Genomic DNA, 21,018 nt, shown 5'->3' on the forward strand with positions numbered 1-21,018 from the left:
TGTGAACCGGGAAGGTGACCTGCGACAGCTTCCAAGTGGGAGAGCAGGGCCTCCGTTTACTGCTTTCGTCTGCACCAAAGCTGTCCCAACACCCATCTCTCAACTGGCTGCTCCCTCACCCTGAGCTCGAGCCCCGCTCTGGGCTCTGAGCTCACAGTGAGGAGCTTGGGTGGGTTTCTCTTTCCCCACCTCTCTCTGCCCCTCATGGGATTCTCTCTCTCTCTCTCTCTCTCTGCCCCCTTCCTCACTCGAGCCTTCTCTCTCTAAGACAAAACAAAACAAACTCCCAAAAGCCCAAGTTCTTGGGACCTACCCCAAAACAAATGAATCAGAAGCTGTGAGGGTGGGGCCTGGGAGGGCTCTGGCTAATAAGCACCCCCAGGGGTGCCGACAAGAAGGTGGACTTGAAACCACTGCTGCCAGGTAGGTCCTAGAAGGCAGGCTCTCTTCGAATCAGCTGGGACCTTGACAGTTCTGCCGGGGGTGACAGGGCTTCTCAGGACAGAGGACAGAGAAGCGAGCGAACCCATCACCCAGACGACAAGGACTGCATGGAAATACCTGTCCCTTTGCTACAAGGACCTTCAGTGCCGTCCTTGAAGAAAGGACACTCACTTGGTCAGGACAATGGAGACGGCGTCGTTGAGAATACTCTCTCCAAACACCAGCATGTTGAGCACTGGGTCCACATGAAGAGCATTGAAAATAGCAATAGTGGCCACTGGATCCACAGCCGAAATCAGGGAGCCAAATGCAAAGCTGCAAAGAAGAGAAAAAGAAGGGGTAACTCTGCAGTGCTTGTCACATAGTCCACATATAAAACATCCAAGCCAAGACTGCATGTGGTCTTAATACACACTGGGGCTGAAGTTAACTCCAGAAGGTGGTGTATTTTCCCCACTTGTAACATCTGCTGGTTGACACTGTGGGTGGGGCGGTGAAAGGCCCGCTCCACAAGCCTTTGTTAGAAACGGCCTGGTTTTCCACCGAAGTACCAACACTTTATCTGACCGGTGACAGATAGATGGACGTTACAGACATCGCAGCCTAGCTCTTTGTCAGAGCAGCTGGAAGCATGATGGCTCAGGGGGGCCTCACCCACAGGCCCCACGAACTCCTGGGTGTGACCTCTGCTTCTCCCCTTGCTACCAGGCCACTAGAGTGCCCCCTGTGACCGACCACAGCCTCTACTCAGACTTGCAGCATCTAAGAAAGTGCCGAAGTTGGCGGCAACTCTGCCGTGCCTCAAGGGGATGGGTGGCTGGGCTGGGAGACACCAACACCAGGGCTGCCTCCCTCCGGGCCAGGGGCTTCCCCAACAGTGCCCAGGAAGGTGTAACTACCTCCGACAAAGAGGTATTAGTTGCCTGGCATGTTGCAGGCACTGAGGCCGTAATGACAGCAAACCTTCGTGTGGCGCTTGCCACGTCCCAGGCACTGTTCCGAGCCCTTGACATCTAGGAACTAAGCACGCCACACGGCAACCACGTGAGGCGGTACCATTACCACCACGGTTACATAGCGCAGGTGGAGGGACAATGAGGGTAAGCAACTTGCCCGAGGTCAGACAGCTGAGAAGTGGCAAGACCCAGGATCCAAACACGGGCCGCCTTGCCCCAAGTCCGTGCTCCTCACCGAGACACTGGTTACAGCAACATCCAGAGACTAAGGCCAGTTTGGAAAAATGGCAAGCGTTACACGGGAGATCAGAGTGATCTGGTGGGTGGCAGGGGGTGGGCCACTCACAGCGGATGGTCAGAAAAGGCTTCTCTGAAGAGATGACACTTACTTAAACAAGGGCCTACATGACAGGAAGCAGATGGCCAAGTCAGGATCTGGGGACAGAGACAGCAACAAGCTCCCTCTGAGGTGGGGGCAAACTTGGCGGCCCGAGAAGCCGGTGAGTGTGGCAGCGGCCCCGTGAGAGGCAGCGGCAGATGTCAGAGGCTGGCAAGTGAGGCAGGGCCCCATGGGCCTCCCCAGGAGTCTGGATGACTTATCCTCTCTGCCTGTTTCTTTCTACCCTTTGGGAGTCCTTGCAGGCCTTGCGATCCCCTCAATGCCACATGCCGTGCCTGGCTCTTCCTTTCTAGATCAGCAGACAGATTAGGTCTGCCCCCTTCCACCACGTAAGACAAAACAGGGGCTCTCAAGGGGACAGACCCGGGGAGAGATGTAAGCCAGAGACCATCCGCCTCTGTTTCATGCCCTCACCAAGCTCGCAGCCTGGAAGGGAAGGGGGAGCTACTCGCCCAGCATGGTGGTGGGCCTGCCCACGCTCAGCCGCTCTGCACAGTCACGTGAGCCCAGGCTCGGGGTGAGCAGAGCCGGGGGGATGAGCCGCCTGGCCGCCTTGCCAGCCGTAGCCTGCTTTGTAAGTCGGTCATCTGGCATGCTGGTTTCCCGGGCAGCTCCCTGTGTTGAATTAATGCGGACTCGTGCGGGACAGCCTGCTCACCTCAAGGACAGCTGGGTCCCAAGCTGAGGGGCGGACCCCGAAAGACAGTCCCAGTCCAGAGCTCAGTTCGAGACATGCCCTGTTCTCACCGAGGCTGACACATGTCACCTGCCTCTTGCCCTCACTGTGAGTGCCAAGCGGGTGGGCACTATGTTTTAGTCATGGGTACATTCTCAGGATCTGTACTGAGCATGGCCCAGAGGAATTTGTGGAAGGCAGGCGGGAGGGAGGGGAGAGGAAAACCAGGGAGAGAAGGACAGGCAACACCACTGAACAGCTGCCAACCCGAGGGGCCCTGTTCTGTGGGCAGCCCGGCCTTGAGGCCCTCCTGCTGCAGCCCGGACACAGAGCTGGTCTCTTCCTTCATCTTTGATTCCCTCTCCTCACCCAGCGCAAATCGCCACGGGCCTCAGGAAAAACAACGTCTGAAAAGGATACTCTGAAGGAGAGAGGGAGGTGATGGAGGAGGAACCTGGGAGCCTTTGGTGGCTCCTGTGTCGGGTGCCGACTTTGTGCGGCTCGGTTGGTCCCTTTCCTCCATTTCTGAGGACAGTGCGGCCAAGCAGCTATGGTTCTCTGTGCTCAGCATCCACACCCCCGGCTTTGGTAACAAGCACCCCAACTTCCATTTGGGGAGCCACACCTCTCCAACCCTCCACCCGTATAGTTGCGTGGGGCTCTAGGAGTGGGCAGGGGACCCGAGTTTGGTCAGAGAGGGCCATCACTGGGCATTTTACCAGGCCACTGGGAATCAGGTTGGCCCCTTGGGCGGCGAGGCTAAAGCGGGGGGGGGGGGGGTGAGCCCAGAGCCACCAGTGCTGCCACGCGGGGCAAGTGTGTCCGAGGATGAAGCCCGTCAGGAAGAACGGACGGAGACACAGTGAGAGAGTCCTGGAGGCTGTCAGGCCAGAAGCCATCACTCCAGGACCCTTCAGTTCTATAAGCCAACAACCTTTTTTGTTTTTTGGTTTTTTGCTAAAACTAGTTGTGTTGGGTGTCAGTTTTGCTAAAAGAGGCCTGGTTGATGTTCTTTGTCACGGTCCCTGTGGGAACCTGAACTGAAGCCAGAGCAGGAGCTAAAAGACCAACTGTTGAATGGACAGAGGGATGGACGGATGGAAAGATCTGTGTTAAAGCAAATTCAGTGACACAGTCATCGTAGAACCCAGCTGGTGGTCTTTTGGGCGTGAACTGCACATGCTTTACCTTTTCTGTGTTTGGAATTTTCATATAAACAGTTGGGGGGCAATGCTTTGCAGAAATCATCTAACACACTCAGCTTGGGCTGGGGATCTGTACTGGGGCAGAGTTTTCCTGGAGTACTGAAGTATGAACAGCCTGATTCATTGAGAGGTCGGACTCTAAGGAGTCATTTCGCTGTGGCGTGAGTTGCTGCCTCACCCTCTTTCGTGGCTCGTCCTCTAAAAGGTCAGTAGCTACAAGTTCAACTGAGAAGTGTGTTTTCTTGATTTATTCCATCATCTCAAAAGACACAGCAACACCAACCAAGCGAAAAGGAAACAGACTGAGGTGGAGAAGGGACTCAGATGTATCTACAAGTGACATCTCTCTCCAGCAGAAACGTCTCTACAATACAATCCTCTGTTTAACAAAGTTATTTTTATGTTTTCTATTGTGCAGAGGTCTGTGGGTCTTATGTTTGACCTAAGTGGTGTTTTGAAAAACTGATTATAAGTTGTCAGCTTTTGGGGCACCTGGGTGGCTCAGTCAGTTGGGTGTCTGACCCTTGGCTTTGGCTCGGGTCAGGATCTCGCAGGTTTGTGAGTTAGTTCGAGCCCCGCGTTGGGCTCCGCACACTGACAGCACATGGCCTGCTTGGAATTCTCTCTCTCTCCCTCTCTCTGTCTCTCTGCCCCTCTCATGCACAGGTGTGTTCTCTCTCTTTTTCTCTCAAAATAAATAAATAAACTTAAAAAAAAGTAAGTTGTCAACATTTAAAAACTAGGAAATTCCTGGGGTGCCCGGGTGGCTCAGTCGGTTAAGCGTCCGACTTCAGCTCAGGTAATGATCTCACGGTCTGTGAGCTCGAGCCCCACGTCGGGCCCTGTGCTGACGGCTCGGAGCCTGGAGCCTGCTTCGGATTCTGTGTCTCCCTCTCTCTCTGCCCCTCCCCCACTCATGCTCTGTCTCTCCCTGTCTCAGAAATAAATAAGTATTAAAAAAATTAAAAAAAAAAAAAGTAGGAAATTCCCTAATTAAAATCTAGAAACCTGGCCTCTTTTGAAAAAAAAAAAAATGTTGTTAATATCCAGTAATTCTGTGCCTGCATTCCCACATGGCGATGACCAGGTAGAGCTGAGAAGAGGCTGTCCCTTTCAGACAGGGTGCACGCTTCAGATCCCCACCGCGGCCACCCCCAGACACCTGGAAGTTCCCTCTGGTAAGTGCTTGGCCAGGCCCTGTGGCTGCAGGTTTGCAACTGCTGGCTAATTTTCCCCAGAGCACTCCCAGTCTGCGGGAAGGTCACTTTCTAACAGGAAAGGAAGTGCCTGCACATCGAGAGAGAATCCCTACCTGGCTTATTCTGCTTGTCTAAGGGACAATTCTTTTACTCCTCTCTCCCTGAACCTCCCAACAAACATCGGTTTAATTCCGTTTCACAAGAATTTATCAAGCATTTCTGTATCTCTAACCAGTTGCCCCAGAACAGGTTGAAGGACTGAATGCTGTGACATCTTCCTTTGTATGACTAGGTACGGGGCAGTTCTCTTCACTTGCAAAATACTTACAAAATGCGGGCCTCTGCTGCTTTATTTCTAGCTCCTTATAGAATAAGAATGTGATTTTTGCTACTTGTTTATATAACAAGACTATCTTACAACAAAATCTCCAAAATTTATGTCCCTGGGGGAAGAGGAGATTGCACTGGCTGTTCTCAGAGGCACACTTCCCGTGAAAATGGCTTCGAGATTCTAGTCCCCAAGTTGCTGAAGACTGACGGCTCTGACTGGCCTGACAGGAGAGAGCTGGGGCGGACACCTGAGCCCTGCTTCCTAGCCCCCAGCCAGGCCACAAAGGCAAGCACTCATGGTGCAGAAACACAGACCAAGGCTGTACATTCGCCAGACTTCCCAGGGAGGGGACGAAACCAGGCCTCACTCTGCTTGTACACTTTCTTAGCACTGGATCTGGTACCATCCAGGAGACAGAGGCCTCGGTTGCTTCTTGCTAAGTTGATGAAGGAAATTCCTGAGCTGGGCTCTTGGCAACTCTGAGTGCTCAGTGGAGTAGCTTCAGACTGAGGAAGATATGCACAGTGGAGACCTTGGCCCTGCCTGCTCCCCGCACCCTACCCCACGCCTGGCTTGGTGGGAACCTCAGAGTAAAGATACACACCTCACTCCCCCCTCCATCCCGAATCTATCAAGAGGACAACTTTTCACTGTGGCCTCTGAAAAGACTCAGAAATTAGGTGAAGATGATTCTGGATAATGCAAGATGCAGTGAGTGGTGTTGGGGACGGGGCGCAGTTAACTGACCAGAGATATTCCCTCCAAGGCTTAAAATAAGTCAATTATTCCAATCAGCAATGCTCTGACTAGAGATATTCAAAATTCCACAATATGGTTGTGATTAATTTCTGAGCCACAAGTTAATTCAGCAGAAATCATCCGCAAAACAAAAAGAGAGACAGAATAGAGAAATACCGCACCCAGGAATCAAGGTGGAGAAAACTATCCCCAGTTTGAAAAGTAGTCACACGGGGGTGACAGTATGAAAGATTTACCTGTCTGTCATGTTGAGTTTAGAGATTACATCAGCCTGTAAAATAAAACACACAAACACATAGACACAAAAAAAAACCCCTGGAGAACAGCCAAGAAGATTAAAATGTCCATTAGTGCTTTATTAGAAACTAATAAGGACATTAATCTTCAGTCCCCAAACCACTTGAAACATAAAGAAAACTCCTAAGTTTCAGTTTAAGCATGCATTCAATCATTATACAACAAAAGTACAGAAAAGAATGCTACCTTTTCAAGCCAAATTAAGTATAGTTTTCTGAAGTTTATTCCCATTTGCTACTAGAAGCTGAGCAATGAAGGTTGCATGACAGACAGATCTATTCTGGTGCCACTGTGGCAGCAGTTCAGGGGACAATCAGATGCAGTGGGCTTTGGCCGACAGCCACCAACAGAAGCAAACACATCTGACACACACGAGAGGCCTGCTGGTCACCCAGATGCCCGACTCTGACCCTCAGTCCACAGAATGGGGGCAGGCAAACTTTGTGCAAGTAACCATAAAAGAAAAGAACTATGACGTGCATAGACATGCAGAGTACAAAAGTATACATGTTACCTTTCTGGGTAGGTTTGGTTTAAATTAATTCAAATTAATTTGAACTCAAAGTACAGAACATCCAATTGATGACACTGGGAATTGGTTTAGCAATAGTGGAAAATCCGGAGTATACAATTCTATAGGTGGACAGCTTAGAATTGAGTGAACATATTGAGAATCGAGTTTGATTTTTAAAATGCAAATTTTTAGTGAGACACAGTATTTAACTTTGATTCCATTTACCTGAGAACACAACTGATACTGTTATAATCTAAAGACATTGATGGTATATATTCTGCTTTAATTTTAGTATTAGGTCTTAAATTATTGGTTTGCAGGTAAGATCAATAACTTTTCATCATACTTTTGGGTATGATGGAGAAGATCCACTCAATTCCAGACACCAAAGCTCTTCGAGGACACTTAGAAACAATTTCAGCATGCTTTTACTGTGCCTCATATGAGTTTGGATTTCCTTCCAGGACAGTGTTTACCTTGAACATGAAACACAGGCCCCACGAGGTGTCTGTCCCTACCCCATCCCCCTGCACTATCTCTAAGAACGTAAGATTTTCAGGATTTTTCAAAGATGTTTTTCTTACCTGACCCAGAAAATAAATTCCTCCACCTACTACAAAAGCAGAAATTGCCGTACCGAAGACAGCAAACAGGGTGATGGAACCAATATTTTGAAAGAAGTTACCCTGTTTGAAAAAGCAGAAATGAGAGGACTGATTAGGGAAGCCGGTCCAGTCAGCGAAGGCACGCATCCCCCACCCAGCCCTCTGATTCTCTGCAAAGGACACCGCCGCCTACCTGGTTTGGCTGGAGACCTGGCAGTCCTCCCTCACCCCCACGCCTAACGCGGAGCCAGGTGTCATGGTGTTACCTTCCCCGAGTCATTCACATGGCTGGGGCCCTCGTGCAAGCCGCCATCACCTCACCCTGGACTGCTGCTAGGAACTGCCCGAACCAGCGGGGCCCCTCCCCCTCTAGCTCTTCAAGGGCTTCCAGAATGAGCTTTGGAAAAGCCAAGCCTGATTACGATGCCTCCACCCTGACCTCCCACTTCCACTCAAAACCCAACCAAAGCCTGGATGGTTCGACCCCCTGTGAAGGCCTCACACCTCCCCTTTGTTCTCTGGGTTCTGGTCACAGTGGTAGCTTATGGTTCTTAGAACACATTATGCTTCCTGGGCTTGGACCACTCTTCCTTTCTCCTTGCTTGGTGAGCCCGAATCATCTTAAGATCTGAGGATAGCTTGACTCTTCCTGAAGGAGGCCCGCTCTGATCTTTTAGCCAGGGCAAATCCTATCCTCTGCTCTCAGTGCACAATGACCCTCTCCTGGTACATGGCCAACATCTTTTTTTTTTTATTATTATTTTTTTTAATGCTTATTTATTTTTGAGAGAGGGAGAGAGAGAGAGAGCGAGCAGGGGAGGGGCAAAGAGAGAGGAAGACACAGAATCCAGGCTCTGAGTCATCAGCACAGGGCCCGATGGGGGGCTCCAACTCACGAACCATGAGATCATGATCTGAGCCGAAGTCAGATGCCTTAACCAACTGAGCCACCCAGGTGCCCCATGCCCAAAATCTTATATTCATTTATGTAACTATTTGACTGAGGTCTGTCTGTCCCACTAAGCTATAAGCTCAGTGGAGGAGGCAGTGACCTGGTCTGCTGTTATATAACATAGTTACTGGCATAATGCCCGTCAGATAGAAGATAATTAATAGGTACTGAAGGAATTAACAGTGTTTCACATCTGATCAAAGTCCAAAATTTATACAACTATAATTTTTTAATTAATTAAGAAAAGGTGCCTAATTCTTTTTAAAGATTTTAAAGTAATCTCTATACCCAATGTGGGCTTGAACAGACAACTGTGAGACCAAGAGTTGTGCACTCCACCAACTGAGGCAGCCAGGCGCCCCAGAAAAGATGAATTATTACAAAGTATGTCAAGATAATACATTATATGATCAAAAACTCCTGTTTGCTGTCCAGGGCTTGCTATCTATCCATCTGTCTATCTATGTAAAGTTTACTTATTTAAGTAATTTCTACATGCAACGTGAGACTTGAACTCAAGACCCCAAGATCAGGAGTCGTACGCCCCTCTGACTGAGCCAGCCAGGTGCCCCTTAAATAACTTTATTTTACTCTATTAGTATCCTCATCAAATACGACGGATAAAAAATATTTCCATCTATACTTCACAGCATTAAGAGAATATATTTGCGTCCTGGTAGCATGGTAAATCTTTCAAATTTCCGTAAAATTAAAAAAAATTAAGCTATTTATTAGAATCCTGTGGACTCCACTTAGGAACAATACCGAGGAACCTCGATACCTGATTGTGGGCATAGACAAGGAATCCCATTTTCTACTTAACTGTCAAGCCACAGACAACAGGAACTGCTATTTTATTTAAAAAAAAAATTTTTTTTTTCAACGTTTATTTATTTTTGGGACAGAGAGAGACAGAGCATGAACGGGGGAGGGGCAGAGAGAGAGGGAGACACAGAATCGGAAACAGGCTCCAGGCTCTGAGCCATCAGCCCAGAGCCTGACGCGGGGCTCGAACTCACGGACCGTGAGATCGTGACCTGGCTGAAGTCGGACGCCCAACCGACTGAAGTCGGACGCCCAACCGCAGGAACTGCTATTTTAAAGCTCACTTCCAAAGTTATGTCCTCACCTCAACACCAACGGCCCCACCAAGCCTATCTCCTTCAGGAACCTTTTTCGCTTCTTTTGTTGCAATTTTGATTTGGCTGCCCGTAATCTAACATTCAATTATTTTGTCTGGTTTATCAATCTTTAGCACACAAAAAACTTTAAAATATTCAGGGCAAACACAATGATTTGTTTTTTCTAAACCAAAGGCTTTCATCTAGGAGTTTTCTCTGCAAAGAGCTAATTTATTTTTGTTGTTAAAAATAGATTAAAATAGATTAAATTAAGTCTTGATCTGTTTATAGGAATCTAATGCTAATATAATTTATGTAGCTGGTTAATATTAATCTGGATATTGAAAATTTACCCAAATTCAAGTTACCACACTAAAAGAAGTTCCCTTTGTTACGCCGAGCAAATTTATCTGTTTCTCTTTGACATAACTAATGTCCTATTCTTTATATGATATTAATAATTTTAAAGAACCAATAGCTGCCTATCTAATGCATATTAAGTGATGGGAATCTTACTGAAATTTTTATTCCAAGTTCAAACTTACATCAACAAATACAGCAATATTAAAAACATTCAAAGTTGACTTCCTATTTTCTTTGGGGAGGACAGAGTGGACCGAAGTCTCTGAATTCACATTTCTAACTCACATTAGTCCATTTCACATAAATTGTCACATTTCCTGCTGGAAAGCCATCTTCAAACAAATGTCTTTCTAAGAAACTATTATTTTCCTCAAATTTTGAACAAGTTTATCTCCCTCCCTGCAAAAAATTAGAAAATAAAAATTTTATATGCTCTAATATAATATCACAGTGTCATGTTTTTAAGATCAAATCAACTTCCTCAGCATTGTTTTTTAAATTAAAAAAAATTTTTATTTAAAAAATATTTATTTATTCTGAGAGAGAGAGAGAGAGAGAGAGAGAGAGAGAGAGAGAGAGAGAAAGAGAGAGAGAGACTCCCAAGCAGGCTCCGGCTGTCAGCACGGAGCCCGATGTAACGCCATGACCTGAGTGGAAATCAAGAGTAGGATACTTAACTGACTGAGCCACCCGGGTACTCCCACTTCACATTGTTTTGAAATATTTTCTTTTATCTGTGTATAGTTCTTTTAAGATTTGTTTATAAAATGAAAGTGTGAAAGACACTGACTTTTAATTTCTTCTTGCCTGTTCCTTTTTAAAAAAAAAAATTTTTTTTTAACGTTTATTTATTTTTGAGACCGAGAAAGAGCATGAACACGGGAGGGTCAGAGAGAGAGGGAGACACAGAATCTAAAACAGGCACCAGGCTCTGAGCTGTCAGCACAGAGCCTGATGTGGGGCTCGAACTCACAGACTGTGAGATCATGACCTGAGCCGAAGTCGGACGCTCAACTGACTGAGCCCCCCAGGCGCCCCTGGACTGAACAGTTTAAAATATTTATGTTTTAGTATCCAGGTGGGAAACTAAAGATTTAATTAGTATGTTTTAACAAAACTCTCATGACTAAATTTAACTCATTTACTAAGTTATCAATAATGACAGTGGTCATATTAATAATAGATGATGTTAACAACAACAAGGAACACCATCGATTATTTAATGTGGTGGGTCATGCTCTGCATACATTCTTTCATTTTGTGCAAACCTTCAAACAACCCAGGGGATTTTTTTGTTTTTAATTTTGACTCTACCCAAAAGACACCTGTAGGAGGCAGTGCATGATTAGACCTATGTCTCTCTGGCTCTAAAGTCCAGGCTCTTTTCCTCTGTCGAAGGGTAGGCCAAACTTTCCAACCTTCACAATTTTTAATCACATTCACAAAATAACTGATGTATTACTAATATTTTAAGTTGAGTCACTTTTTTATTTTAAAACTGAAGTACATTTATTTATTTATTTATTTATTTATTTATTTATTTATTACATTTGAGAGAGGGACAGAGAGACAGAGAGCGAGTAGAAGAGGGACAGAGAGACAGAGACAGAATCTGAAGCAGGCTCCAAGCTCCGAGCCATCAGCACAGACCCCAACGCGGGGCTTGAACTCACGAACCACGAGATCATGACCAGAGCTGAAGATGGAAGCCCAACCGACTGAGGCACCCAGGCGCCCCTAAAACTTAAGTACATTTAAAGAGGGGCACCTGGGTGGCTCAGTTAGTTGAGCATCTGACTCTTGATTTTGGCTCAGGTCATGATCTCACAGTGCACAGGATCAAGCCCCACACTGGGCTCTGTGCTGACAGCATGGAGCCTGCTTGGGATTCCCCCCACCCCATCTCTCTCTGCCTCCCCCCTGCTCTCGCACAGGTGTGGGCGTGCACGCGTGCGCTCTCCCTCTCTGTCTCAAATATAAATAAATAAACTTAAAACGTCAAGAAAAAGACACCCCTCCCCCACCCCCCCAGATACACACAAACTGGCTTCAAAGTGAGAAGCTCCCGCCCAGGCAGAATGAGTCCCACTGGAAGCTGGAGGGCAGAGACCAGAAATGCTGGGGCAAGCGGGGAAGTGGGCAAGGGCCGGTGAGGCCGCTCTCTAGGCTGAGGAGCCAAGAATGAGCAGAGTAACTGTGGGACTAGACTAGGTGATGGGTCAGAAGGAGCTGGAGGGCTGGGGAAGGATGGGGCTCCAGTCTGGTAAGGAGAAGCTGGGCCAGGGAGATGGCGGGAAGAAAAGGAGTCCGGGGATAAGGGGATATCAGAGGGGGAGCTAGGGCAGGACCCTGAGAGGGGAGACACCGAAGGACGGAGAGGCCGAAGGAGGGACAAAAGCCGCACATGGGAAGCTGAGAATCAAAAGGCTTGGGACACACTGTCCTCTTAACATGTGCCAGTCTGTGTCCAAAAAGAAGAGTCAGTATATTGCCCGTGTACACTTAAAAATCACTTTGGCCATCACTTCCTAGGAAAAGTAACCCTCTGTGGAAAATACTAGTTTAATAAGCCGCACTGCCTGAAACCATTAAAGCGATCCACTAAGTGCTACGCGCGCCCCTCTCCCTCAGGCAGCGCACCCCCGGGGTGCTCACACACAGCCACCGCTGCTAGGTCAACACCCAAGCTCTTAAGGAGCTGGTCTCACCGACTTGGGCAGCCACCTAGACCAAAAGCACCAGTGCATGCCTGGGCCTTACCTTGTGTAATGAATATCCTGACTCAAATATAATAGGAGGAAGCAGGAGAAGGAAAAACATATTTGGACGAAACATTTCTTCTTCCTGTAAATGTAAAATGGGTATTTTCAGAAGCATGGAATTTATATATTAAGAAATAAAATCCGTCAGTGAAGAGCCAAAGTAATTGTCCTCGTAGGCCCTGTGGAAATATTTAACGTTTAAAAAAGAACCTGATGATAGAACCAAGCAGCAGAAGAAACCAAAGACACCACAAAACCTGCACTAATAAATGTAGGACAAGTGGTTTTAAAGGTGACCAGCAAAATAAATAAGAATGCAGTGCTTCCAAACACACCCTGTATGCTTTTTATTCTTTACTTAGGAAAGGAAGTTAATATTAATACAGAAGACATTTCAATGAAAACAGAACGCTTACAAAAACAAGTCCACAAACTGAAATCCTCCAGAAAAAAAGTTAACAGTAAGCCTTAGAACAATCCACCTGGAGGAAGACTAAACCCTATACACGTTTAAAATTGCCCTGGCCTTTTCTCTGCCTGTCACAGACAACTGTGCCACCTTCCTAAACCTGGCTGTGATGAAATAATGTCCATCTGATGCCCTTGTGACTCGGGACATGGCTATAAAGTCAGCCCCTTGCTATGCTTCCAGATTCAAATATTAAGTGTCATTATGAAAGGTATTTCTAGAATATGGCCATCTTGGGAGGAATGACATCATAATTTCATGTTCTATATTAACATCTCTAATTGTTGGTGTATCAGGGGGAAAATCCATATTGGTCTTCAAATCCGAAATGACTACATGTAATACAGAGTCTCCTTAACACTGCAAAATTAGGCCCTTTTTCATAGGAAAATTTCATGCTACAGTCTTGACAGTCTGATTTCTTGTCAAAATCCCTATTCAGAAGAATGGTTAAGTGTGTTCTTACAAATGTACAGCTGTGGCCATAAAGCCTAAAACAACATTCAAAGACTCAAACTAGAAGCAAATGATGGCTGCTGAAAATGCCTTATTAAGTCTTAAAATAGCTGCCTATGCAACAAGCTCATGCCTCAGGCTGGGACCATGTGAAAAGAAATGGGCCGATCTGTGTTTTGTGGGGCAACCTATTCTCAGGATCTGCGCAGGGGACCACTGTATAGAACCCACCTGCAGTGGGTTGCACAGGGTCCTCCAGCCTTAATTCGTGTCCACCTGGAACCCCAGAATGTGACTTTCTTTGCAAAGAGGGTCCTTGCAGATGTAATTAAGGGAAGAATCCAGATGAGATCACACTGGATGGGTGGGCCCTAAATCCAGTGAGAGTGTCCTTATAAGAGACAGGAAAGGACACACAGACACAAGGGACATGTGAAGACAGAGGAGAAAGGGGTTATGTTGCCACAGCCAAGGAATACTTGGGACCACCGGAAGCTACAAAGCTAACGAAGGATTCTCTCCTACCACCTGGATTTGCTCCCAGAGGGAACACGGCCCTGCCAACATCCTGATTTCAGATTTCTGGCCTCTACAACTCTGAGAGAGTAACTCTCTGGGGTCTTAAGCCAACCAGTTTTGGTCATTTGTTATCGTAGCCACAGGAAATGCATGTACCGGCTTGCAGCGAATAGTGTTACAGAAAGATCACAGGTTCTTTTTGGCAACTCGTCCCCGCAAATGGTATAAGGTGATTGTAGGTGATACTTGGGCAGTGTATGCCATATACCACTGATCTCCCCAGACTGAGAAAGTCCGCTCTTTTTGATTCATTTTCTGGTCTCAATTAAGTCAAAGACACCACAGTTTGGTGTCATAGGCAGTAAAGCCTCTCTCCAATGTGCTGATCTCCCTTTCTGACAGAACGGGCTTGATCTCAGGGGCTTCAGCAGGCATCTCTACTCCTTTGTTTTTATCGTATTTATTTATAAAAATATTGGTTTCCACAGCGTTATAATGTTTCCTTTAAAATAAACATATGTAGCACACCAGTATTCACAACATTATTCACAGGAGCCGAAAGGGAGAAACCACCCAACGGTCCATCAACAGACGAATGGATCGACAAAGAGCCGTATATGTTATTCAGCCACGAAAAGGAAGGAAATTCTGACACAAACTACAGTATGAATGAATCTTAAAAACATCACACTAAGTAAAATAAACCAGACACCAAAGGACAAACGTATGATTCCACTTATATAAAGTACCTAGAATCGGTCAATTCGTGAAGCCAGAAAGTAGAATAGGGGGCTACGAAAACATTAGAAAATACGAAAAAAACAGAAACCAGAACAGACTGTGGGGCGGGGGGACTGGGGAGCTGTTTACTGGGTCGAGTTTCTGTCTGGGATGATGAAACAGTTCTGGAAAGAGATAATGGCGATGACTATACAACACTGTGAATGGTATTTAACCCCAGTGAAATGTACACTTAAAAATAACTAAAACGCTATTTTATGTTATGTATATATATATATAGTTTTAAATGCTTATTTATTATTTTGAGAGGGAGGGAGAGAGACAGAGAGACAGAGAGACAGACAGAGACAGGGAGGGGCAGAGAGAGAGAAAGACTCCCAAGCAGGCTCCAGCTGTCAGCACAGAGCCTAGGGGGCTTGGGGCTCAATCCCACTAACCAAACTGTGAGAGATTAAGAGTCAGTAGGTTAACCACTTAACATACTGAGCCACTTGGGCACCCCTATGTTATGTATATTTTACCACAACAAAAGCCTTAAAAAAAACTACTACAAGAAAATGTATACACATAAAAAAAGCAAGTTGCTTTCAAGAAATAAATATGTAAGTACACGATAACACAGGCGGAAGGCAGGCCCAGCAGGACAGTCTGGCAAAAGAACTCCACGGAATGAACACCAAGCTCCTTGTTTTTCTTATCTTGCTCCCGGCAGCACCTGGCTTCCAAACAGGTGTCCTGCTTCCTGCTTTGGCTTTCCACAAACACCTGTTCCTCCAGGAAGCCTGCCCCATCTATCAGAGGGCCTGACAGACCCCTTCTCTGAGGTCAAGCCCAGGCTGCCTGGAAGGCCCTTTAGGCACTCCATTACCTTCACTACCCAACTCTGGTTCACTTGCCTGTACTATTAAATATATTACTATTATTTAACTTGAAAAGTAACATCTACTGAACAATAAATTCAACAAAACTGAAGCATATAAAACTCAAAAGTGGAAGACGATCTCCCCCCGCCTCCTCTGTTCCCACCACTCCGAACAGGGGCCACCATCTCCCAGGCCTCCCTGGCCACACAGCACTCCCGGAAGGGGCAGCTGCTGGATCTCTGCAGGGCGGAATGTGGGCCTGGTGCTAAGAGAGTTTCTGGAGGCGGGTTGGGGGACGGGGCTGGATGGGTGACGGGCATTAAGGAGGCCACTTGCTGGGAGGAGTACTGGGTGTTCTATGTAAGTGATGAATCTCTGGGTTCTACTCCTGAAACCAGTACTACACTGTATGTTAACTAACTTGAATTTAAATAAATGTATTAAACATAAAATAAATTTAAATAACAGATATAAGTTCCAAAAAAAAAAAAAAAGTTTCTGCTTCTTCAAGAGAAGCTCGAGATTCAGGTTTCTATGTGAAATTCCCAGTAAGTTATATAGATAGAAAATATCTTAAAATAAAACTAATGCTTTTTAATTGTTTAAAAGTCAATTCCAATTTTGAGCAACTGATTTTAAATCAAACACAATCAAAACACATCAGGCTGTATCTAGGAGTAGGGTAAGTGTTACAGTCTGCGTCCCCTGCCCTAGAATGAGCCACTGTGAGGGTGACTCAATTTAACCAGTTGTAGGAGGGCAGAGACATCATTCACAGTGGGCTCTAGTGAGGCCTGCCCAGTCCCTTCCCCAGCTCAGGGCAGTTCTGTAATAGCAGGAGCTCAACATAGATCTTGAGATTCCATTTAATACATACAATATTTCCTAAGTATTATTTATAACAGTTTCAAATTGTGTGTTAGGTCAGACTGTGCGACTTGTTTTGCACATTTTACACTCTGCAGTTTCACAGGTAAATGAATCCTAGCACCTAGAAGCAGAATCAAAATAGGAAGAGTTTGAATGTGATGAAGTGGAGCCACATAACTCTTTAATCTTTTCAAATGAACCTTATTCCCCTCCTCAAAATCAATTCCGTCACATACTTTTAATCTCAGTACTTAATATGGATGTACACACATTAAGTTCGGGTTTCACTTAGTCCTTGTACCACAAGATGATGCTCACGCTCTACCCACTGTGTGAACACGAGGGTATGAACACCCACACCCTGAGGACAGCACAGTATGGCGGAGAAGAGAGAACACACAGGGCCAGCGGGGCTGGACAGAAGGCTCAACTACTTTCTAGCTCTGTGATGTTAGACGTGTCTCAACCTCTCTGTGGTCGCTTTCTTTATCTGTAATACCAGAGTGATGACAGAATGTGGTCATCTACATCATGTGGTTGTCATGAGGACAACATGAGCTACAGTGTATAAAGCATACTGTAAACTCTGGTGCTGGACAAATACATTTTATCTTCCACTGTCAGCGGTAACCACTGATAAATGTTTTATGCTAATTAGAGACTTTCCCCCAGAGAGCAGGTCAGTCTAAGGTTATAAAAATGCAAATAAATAACAAAATCTGACACTGGGTGCTCCTATGTTAACTTGAAACTGTGAGATTTATACTTTTTCAGAGAAGTCCGATGTAATGATATCAACCCTAATCCAACAGAACGTTAAAAAATTCATGGGACAATATAAACTTCCCTCATAGTGAAGCCATGATAAGCCACCGTAACTAACCATCAGTGTCACTGAAATTAAAGATAATCAATAAAAATCGTAAGTTGGGTAAACCTACCTTCCAATTTGCCAATTTTTTAAACTCTATAATTTTTATAACTGCTCCCATGAGAATACCTGGAAGAGAAAATGTAAAGTTGAACATAATTTAAGATATGAGAAAGATTACTCAGGTTTATCATCATCCTAGACAATCTGATTATTATGTCGTGAAATAGCTTTTATGGATTTCTGCAAGTTTTATGTCTGAAAACATAAGAATGGACGTTCTCAGTCACAACTTTCTTTCTCGTTTGCATCTCAGGTAAACATACCGCAATGAAGTCAACGACAATCTGGGGGCGGGGGTGCAGCTGGGGAAACGGAAAGCTTGACAAAACCAGACCCAAGGACAGTCTGTCCGCCTGTCGGTTTGCTGCATCCCCCCATTTTCAATGTGAAACGACCGAAAGCTTACATGCTAAGTTTGCCTTATGCTGCTTTCAAAAAAGAATCCCAGATCACTTTCTTAGACTCAGATGGCAGCTCTATGTAGAGCATTTCGTTAGAGATAAAACCCCGATGCTAAAAATAACCTAAAGTAAAAATTCTGTGAAATTCCTGGAACACAACAGACCATCTAAGTTCAGGCGTGTTTCCTTAAGGCTGACAGGCTCATTACTCTCTCATAAAGAACCTACCAAAAATAATTCTCAAAGAAGCATCACGGGTACAATTTAAGATTGCTCTGTTACTCACTAGATAAATGATTTTTAACCCTGTCGACTCCCTAGAATCCCCACGGGAGCTTTTTATAAAAAAGACACCTGAGCAGCACTCCAGACCTCCTAAATCACAATCTCTGGTAGGGGGTGATACAAAGCAAGCCTGAAGACCACTGTCCACGCTTAAAGACAGAGACCTACTTCCCCCTGCAGAGGAAGGAGCTTTTCCACGTCGACAACAGAAAGCTGAAGAAACACACTTTGTGAGGTGGGGCGAGAAGACAATACTAAACAGAGAAGTTTATCGGGAAAAGGAACTGCACTAACACTCATTGCTGTGGGGGAGGGGTTTCAGGTGAAGAGAGGAGATAAGCAACTTTAACTTTATAAGCCTCTCTACTATCTGAACTGGTACATATTATTAAGACAGTAACAAAATTACTTCAAAAGATAGACGAAGACAAAATAGATCTGAGCTGTAAAGGGAGCCAATGAACCTATTTTCAAAACACAAGTTGCCCAATTCAACTTTCCAGGTGGCATGAAAGCACTCATTCTAACCTCTCCAGGGTTCCCCAGCTGCTTTTTATTTCTTATCTTTCCAAATTTTGTATACATTTTAAGGACTTCTTTTTTTAACGTTTGTTTTTGAGAGAGAGACAGAGAGACAGAGAGACAGAGAGATCTATGCTACAAGGTGGATGAATCTTGAAAACATGCTAAGTGATGGGGCACCTGGGTGGCTCAGTCGGTTGAGCATCCGACTTCGGCTCAGGTCATGATCTCACAGTCCGTGAGTTCAAGCCCCGCGTTGGGCTCTGTGTTGACAGCTCAGAGCCTGGAGCCTGCTTCAGATTCTGTGTCTTCCTCCTTCTGCCCCTCCCTTGCTCACACTCTGTGTCTCCCTCTCTCAAAAATAAACATTTGGGGCGTTTGGGTGGCTCAGTCGGTTGTGTCCAGTCGGTTGTGTCCAACTTCGGCTCAGGTCATGATCTCACGGTTCGTGGATTCGAGCCCTGCATTGGGCTCTGTGCTGACAGCTCGGATTCTGTGTCTCCCTCCCTCCGCCCTTTCCCTCCTCGTGCTCTGTCTCTCTCTGTCTCTCAAAAATGAATAAAAGTTGGGGCGCCTGGGTGGCTCAGTCGGTTAAGCGGCCGACTTCGGCTCAGGTCGGGATCTCGCAATTTGTGAGTTCGAGCCCCGCGTCGGGCTCTGTGCTGACAGCTCGGAGCCTGGAGCCTGTTTCGGATTCTGTGTCTCCCTCTCTCTGACCCTCCCCCGTTCATGCTCTGTCTCTCTCTGTCTCAAAAATAAATAAACGTTAAAAAAAAATTTAAAAAAAAATGCTAAGTGAAAGAAGCCAGGCACAAAAGACATGTATTTTATGACCCATTTATATGAAATATGCAGGGTAGGCAAATTTATAGAGATAGAAATGGTTGTCTTGGGCTGGGGAAGAGGGGCTTGGCGGTGATAGCTAAAGGGAATAGGGTTTCTTTTTGGGGTGATGAAAATGTCTACAATCGATTGTGGTGATGATTGCACAACTCTGCAAATATACTAAAACCCATTGGAGAGTACATTTTAAATGGGTAACTCATATGTGAATTCTATATCTCAATAAACCTGTTACATTAAAAGAAAGGCTACAGATTGTACAAGTCCACTGATACAAAATGTGTGGAATTAGGCAAATCTACAGAGACAGGAAGCAGGACGGAGGTTGCCAGGGTAGGAGGAAAGGAGGAAATGGGAAGTGACTGCTAGTAGGTAGGTAGAGGGTTTCTTTTTGCAGCGATGAAAACGTTCTGTAATTAGCGGTGATGTCACACAGCCCTGTGAGCATACTGAAAACACTGAACTGTACACCCTAAAACTGTGAAGTTTACAGTATGTGAATTACATTTTAATCTTTTTCAAGAGTCACAATTTTTTAAATCAGTCCCCAGATGATTGCTGTCTCCCATCGTGTGCCGCTCACAGCGGACTTGCAATGAACCTGTCAGTTCACGCCTCTTTGTGGAAGCGTGTTGCCCTAGGGCAGATCCAGAGACGATGCATGGCATAGCACATTTTTATCTCCTGAGAATGTTGCCAAATTGTCCTCCCAAGTGCTGCACCAACTTACACTGGGCACCAGAGCGCTCCTACATTCTCACGAACCCTGGATAATCATCCGAATAACACTGCTGCCAATATGATGGGCGAGAAGTTGCATTGCACTGTTTCACTTTGCATTTGACAGTTAATCTACATTCAGTAATCACTCCTGATTACTGGGGAAGTTGAACCTCTTTTCCTGGTTTCCGATTTCATTTTCAAAGCTAGCGCTTTTCTGCTCTACTAAAACCTCAACTTTCTCTTTCCCTTGTAAATGTATACCAAAGTTTAATACCATGGTTAATGCTTTTGTAATTACATATGGAGCAGCTGCATTTGAAAAATAATTATTCATAATTATTATTACATCTATTGATTATAATCATAATTCTATTGCCTAAGCTTGTTTCTATATTATTATTTACGAGGCATTGGAAAGCTTTGTAAAATATGATGTGATATTATCACTACTGTTACTATTACTACTTGAGCAATTCTCTTTAATTTTTTTTTAATGTTTATTTACTTTTGAGAGGGAGAGAGGGAGAGAGGGAGAGAGGGAGAGAGCACGAGCAGGGGAGGAGCAGAGACAAGGAGACACAGAATCTGAAGCAGGCTCCAGGCTCTGAGCTGTCAGCGCAGAGCCTGACGTGGGTCTTGAACCCACGTGCCGTGAGATCATGACTGAGCTGAAGTCGGATGCTTAACTGACTGAGCTACCCAGGCGCCCCTAGGATTTGTCGCTTTAAGTTATTTCTAATCCTCCAGAGAATGCTTCAGGTATGAAGGCTCGGAGTTGAAGTAGCCAGTCTAATGGCTCAGAGCTAGC

At 45.5% G+C, this 21,018-nt stretch overlaps 1 protein-coding gene across 4 annotated transcripts in view; it reads right to left on the minus strand.

Moving 5' to 3' along the window:
* SLC9A8 (solute carrier family 9 member A8) overlaps positions 1–21,018 on the minus strand; it is a 67,813-nt gene that overhangs the window by 28,345 nt on the left and 18,450 nt on the right. For 3 of the 4 annotated variants that reach the window (XM_011280748.3, XM_006929668.5, XM_045053506.1), the window contains 5 exons: positions 17,444–17,502; positions 12,583–12,666; positions 7,366–7,467; positions 6,207–6,241; positions 616–759 (listed from right to left, as the gene is read on the minus strand). In XM_011280748.3, coding sequence (XP_011279050.1) covers positions 616–759; positions 6,207–6,241; positions 7,366–7,467; positions 12,583–12,666; positions 17,444–17,502 — 424 coding nt within the window. The remainder of the gene's footprint in view (positions 1–615; positions 760–6,206; positions 6,242–7,365; positions 7,468–12,582; positions 12,667–17,443; positions 17,503–21,018) is intronic. The other variant, XM_019826371.3, reaches the window with a different exon arrangement.

The sequence above is a fragment of the Felis catus genome, chromosome A3, assembly GCF_018350175.1.
Source record: "Felis catus isolate Fca126 chromosome A3, F.catus_Fca126_mat1.0, whole genome shotgun sequence".
In the NCBI taxonomy this organism is placed as follows: domain Eukaryota; kingdom Metazoa; phylum Chordata; class Mammalia; order Carnivora; family Felidae; genus Felis; species Felis catus.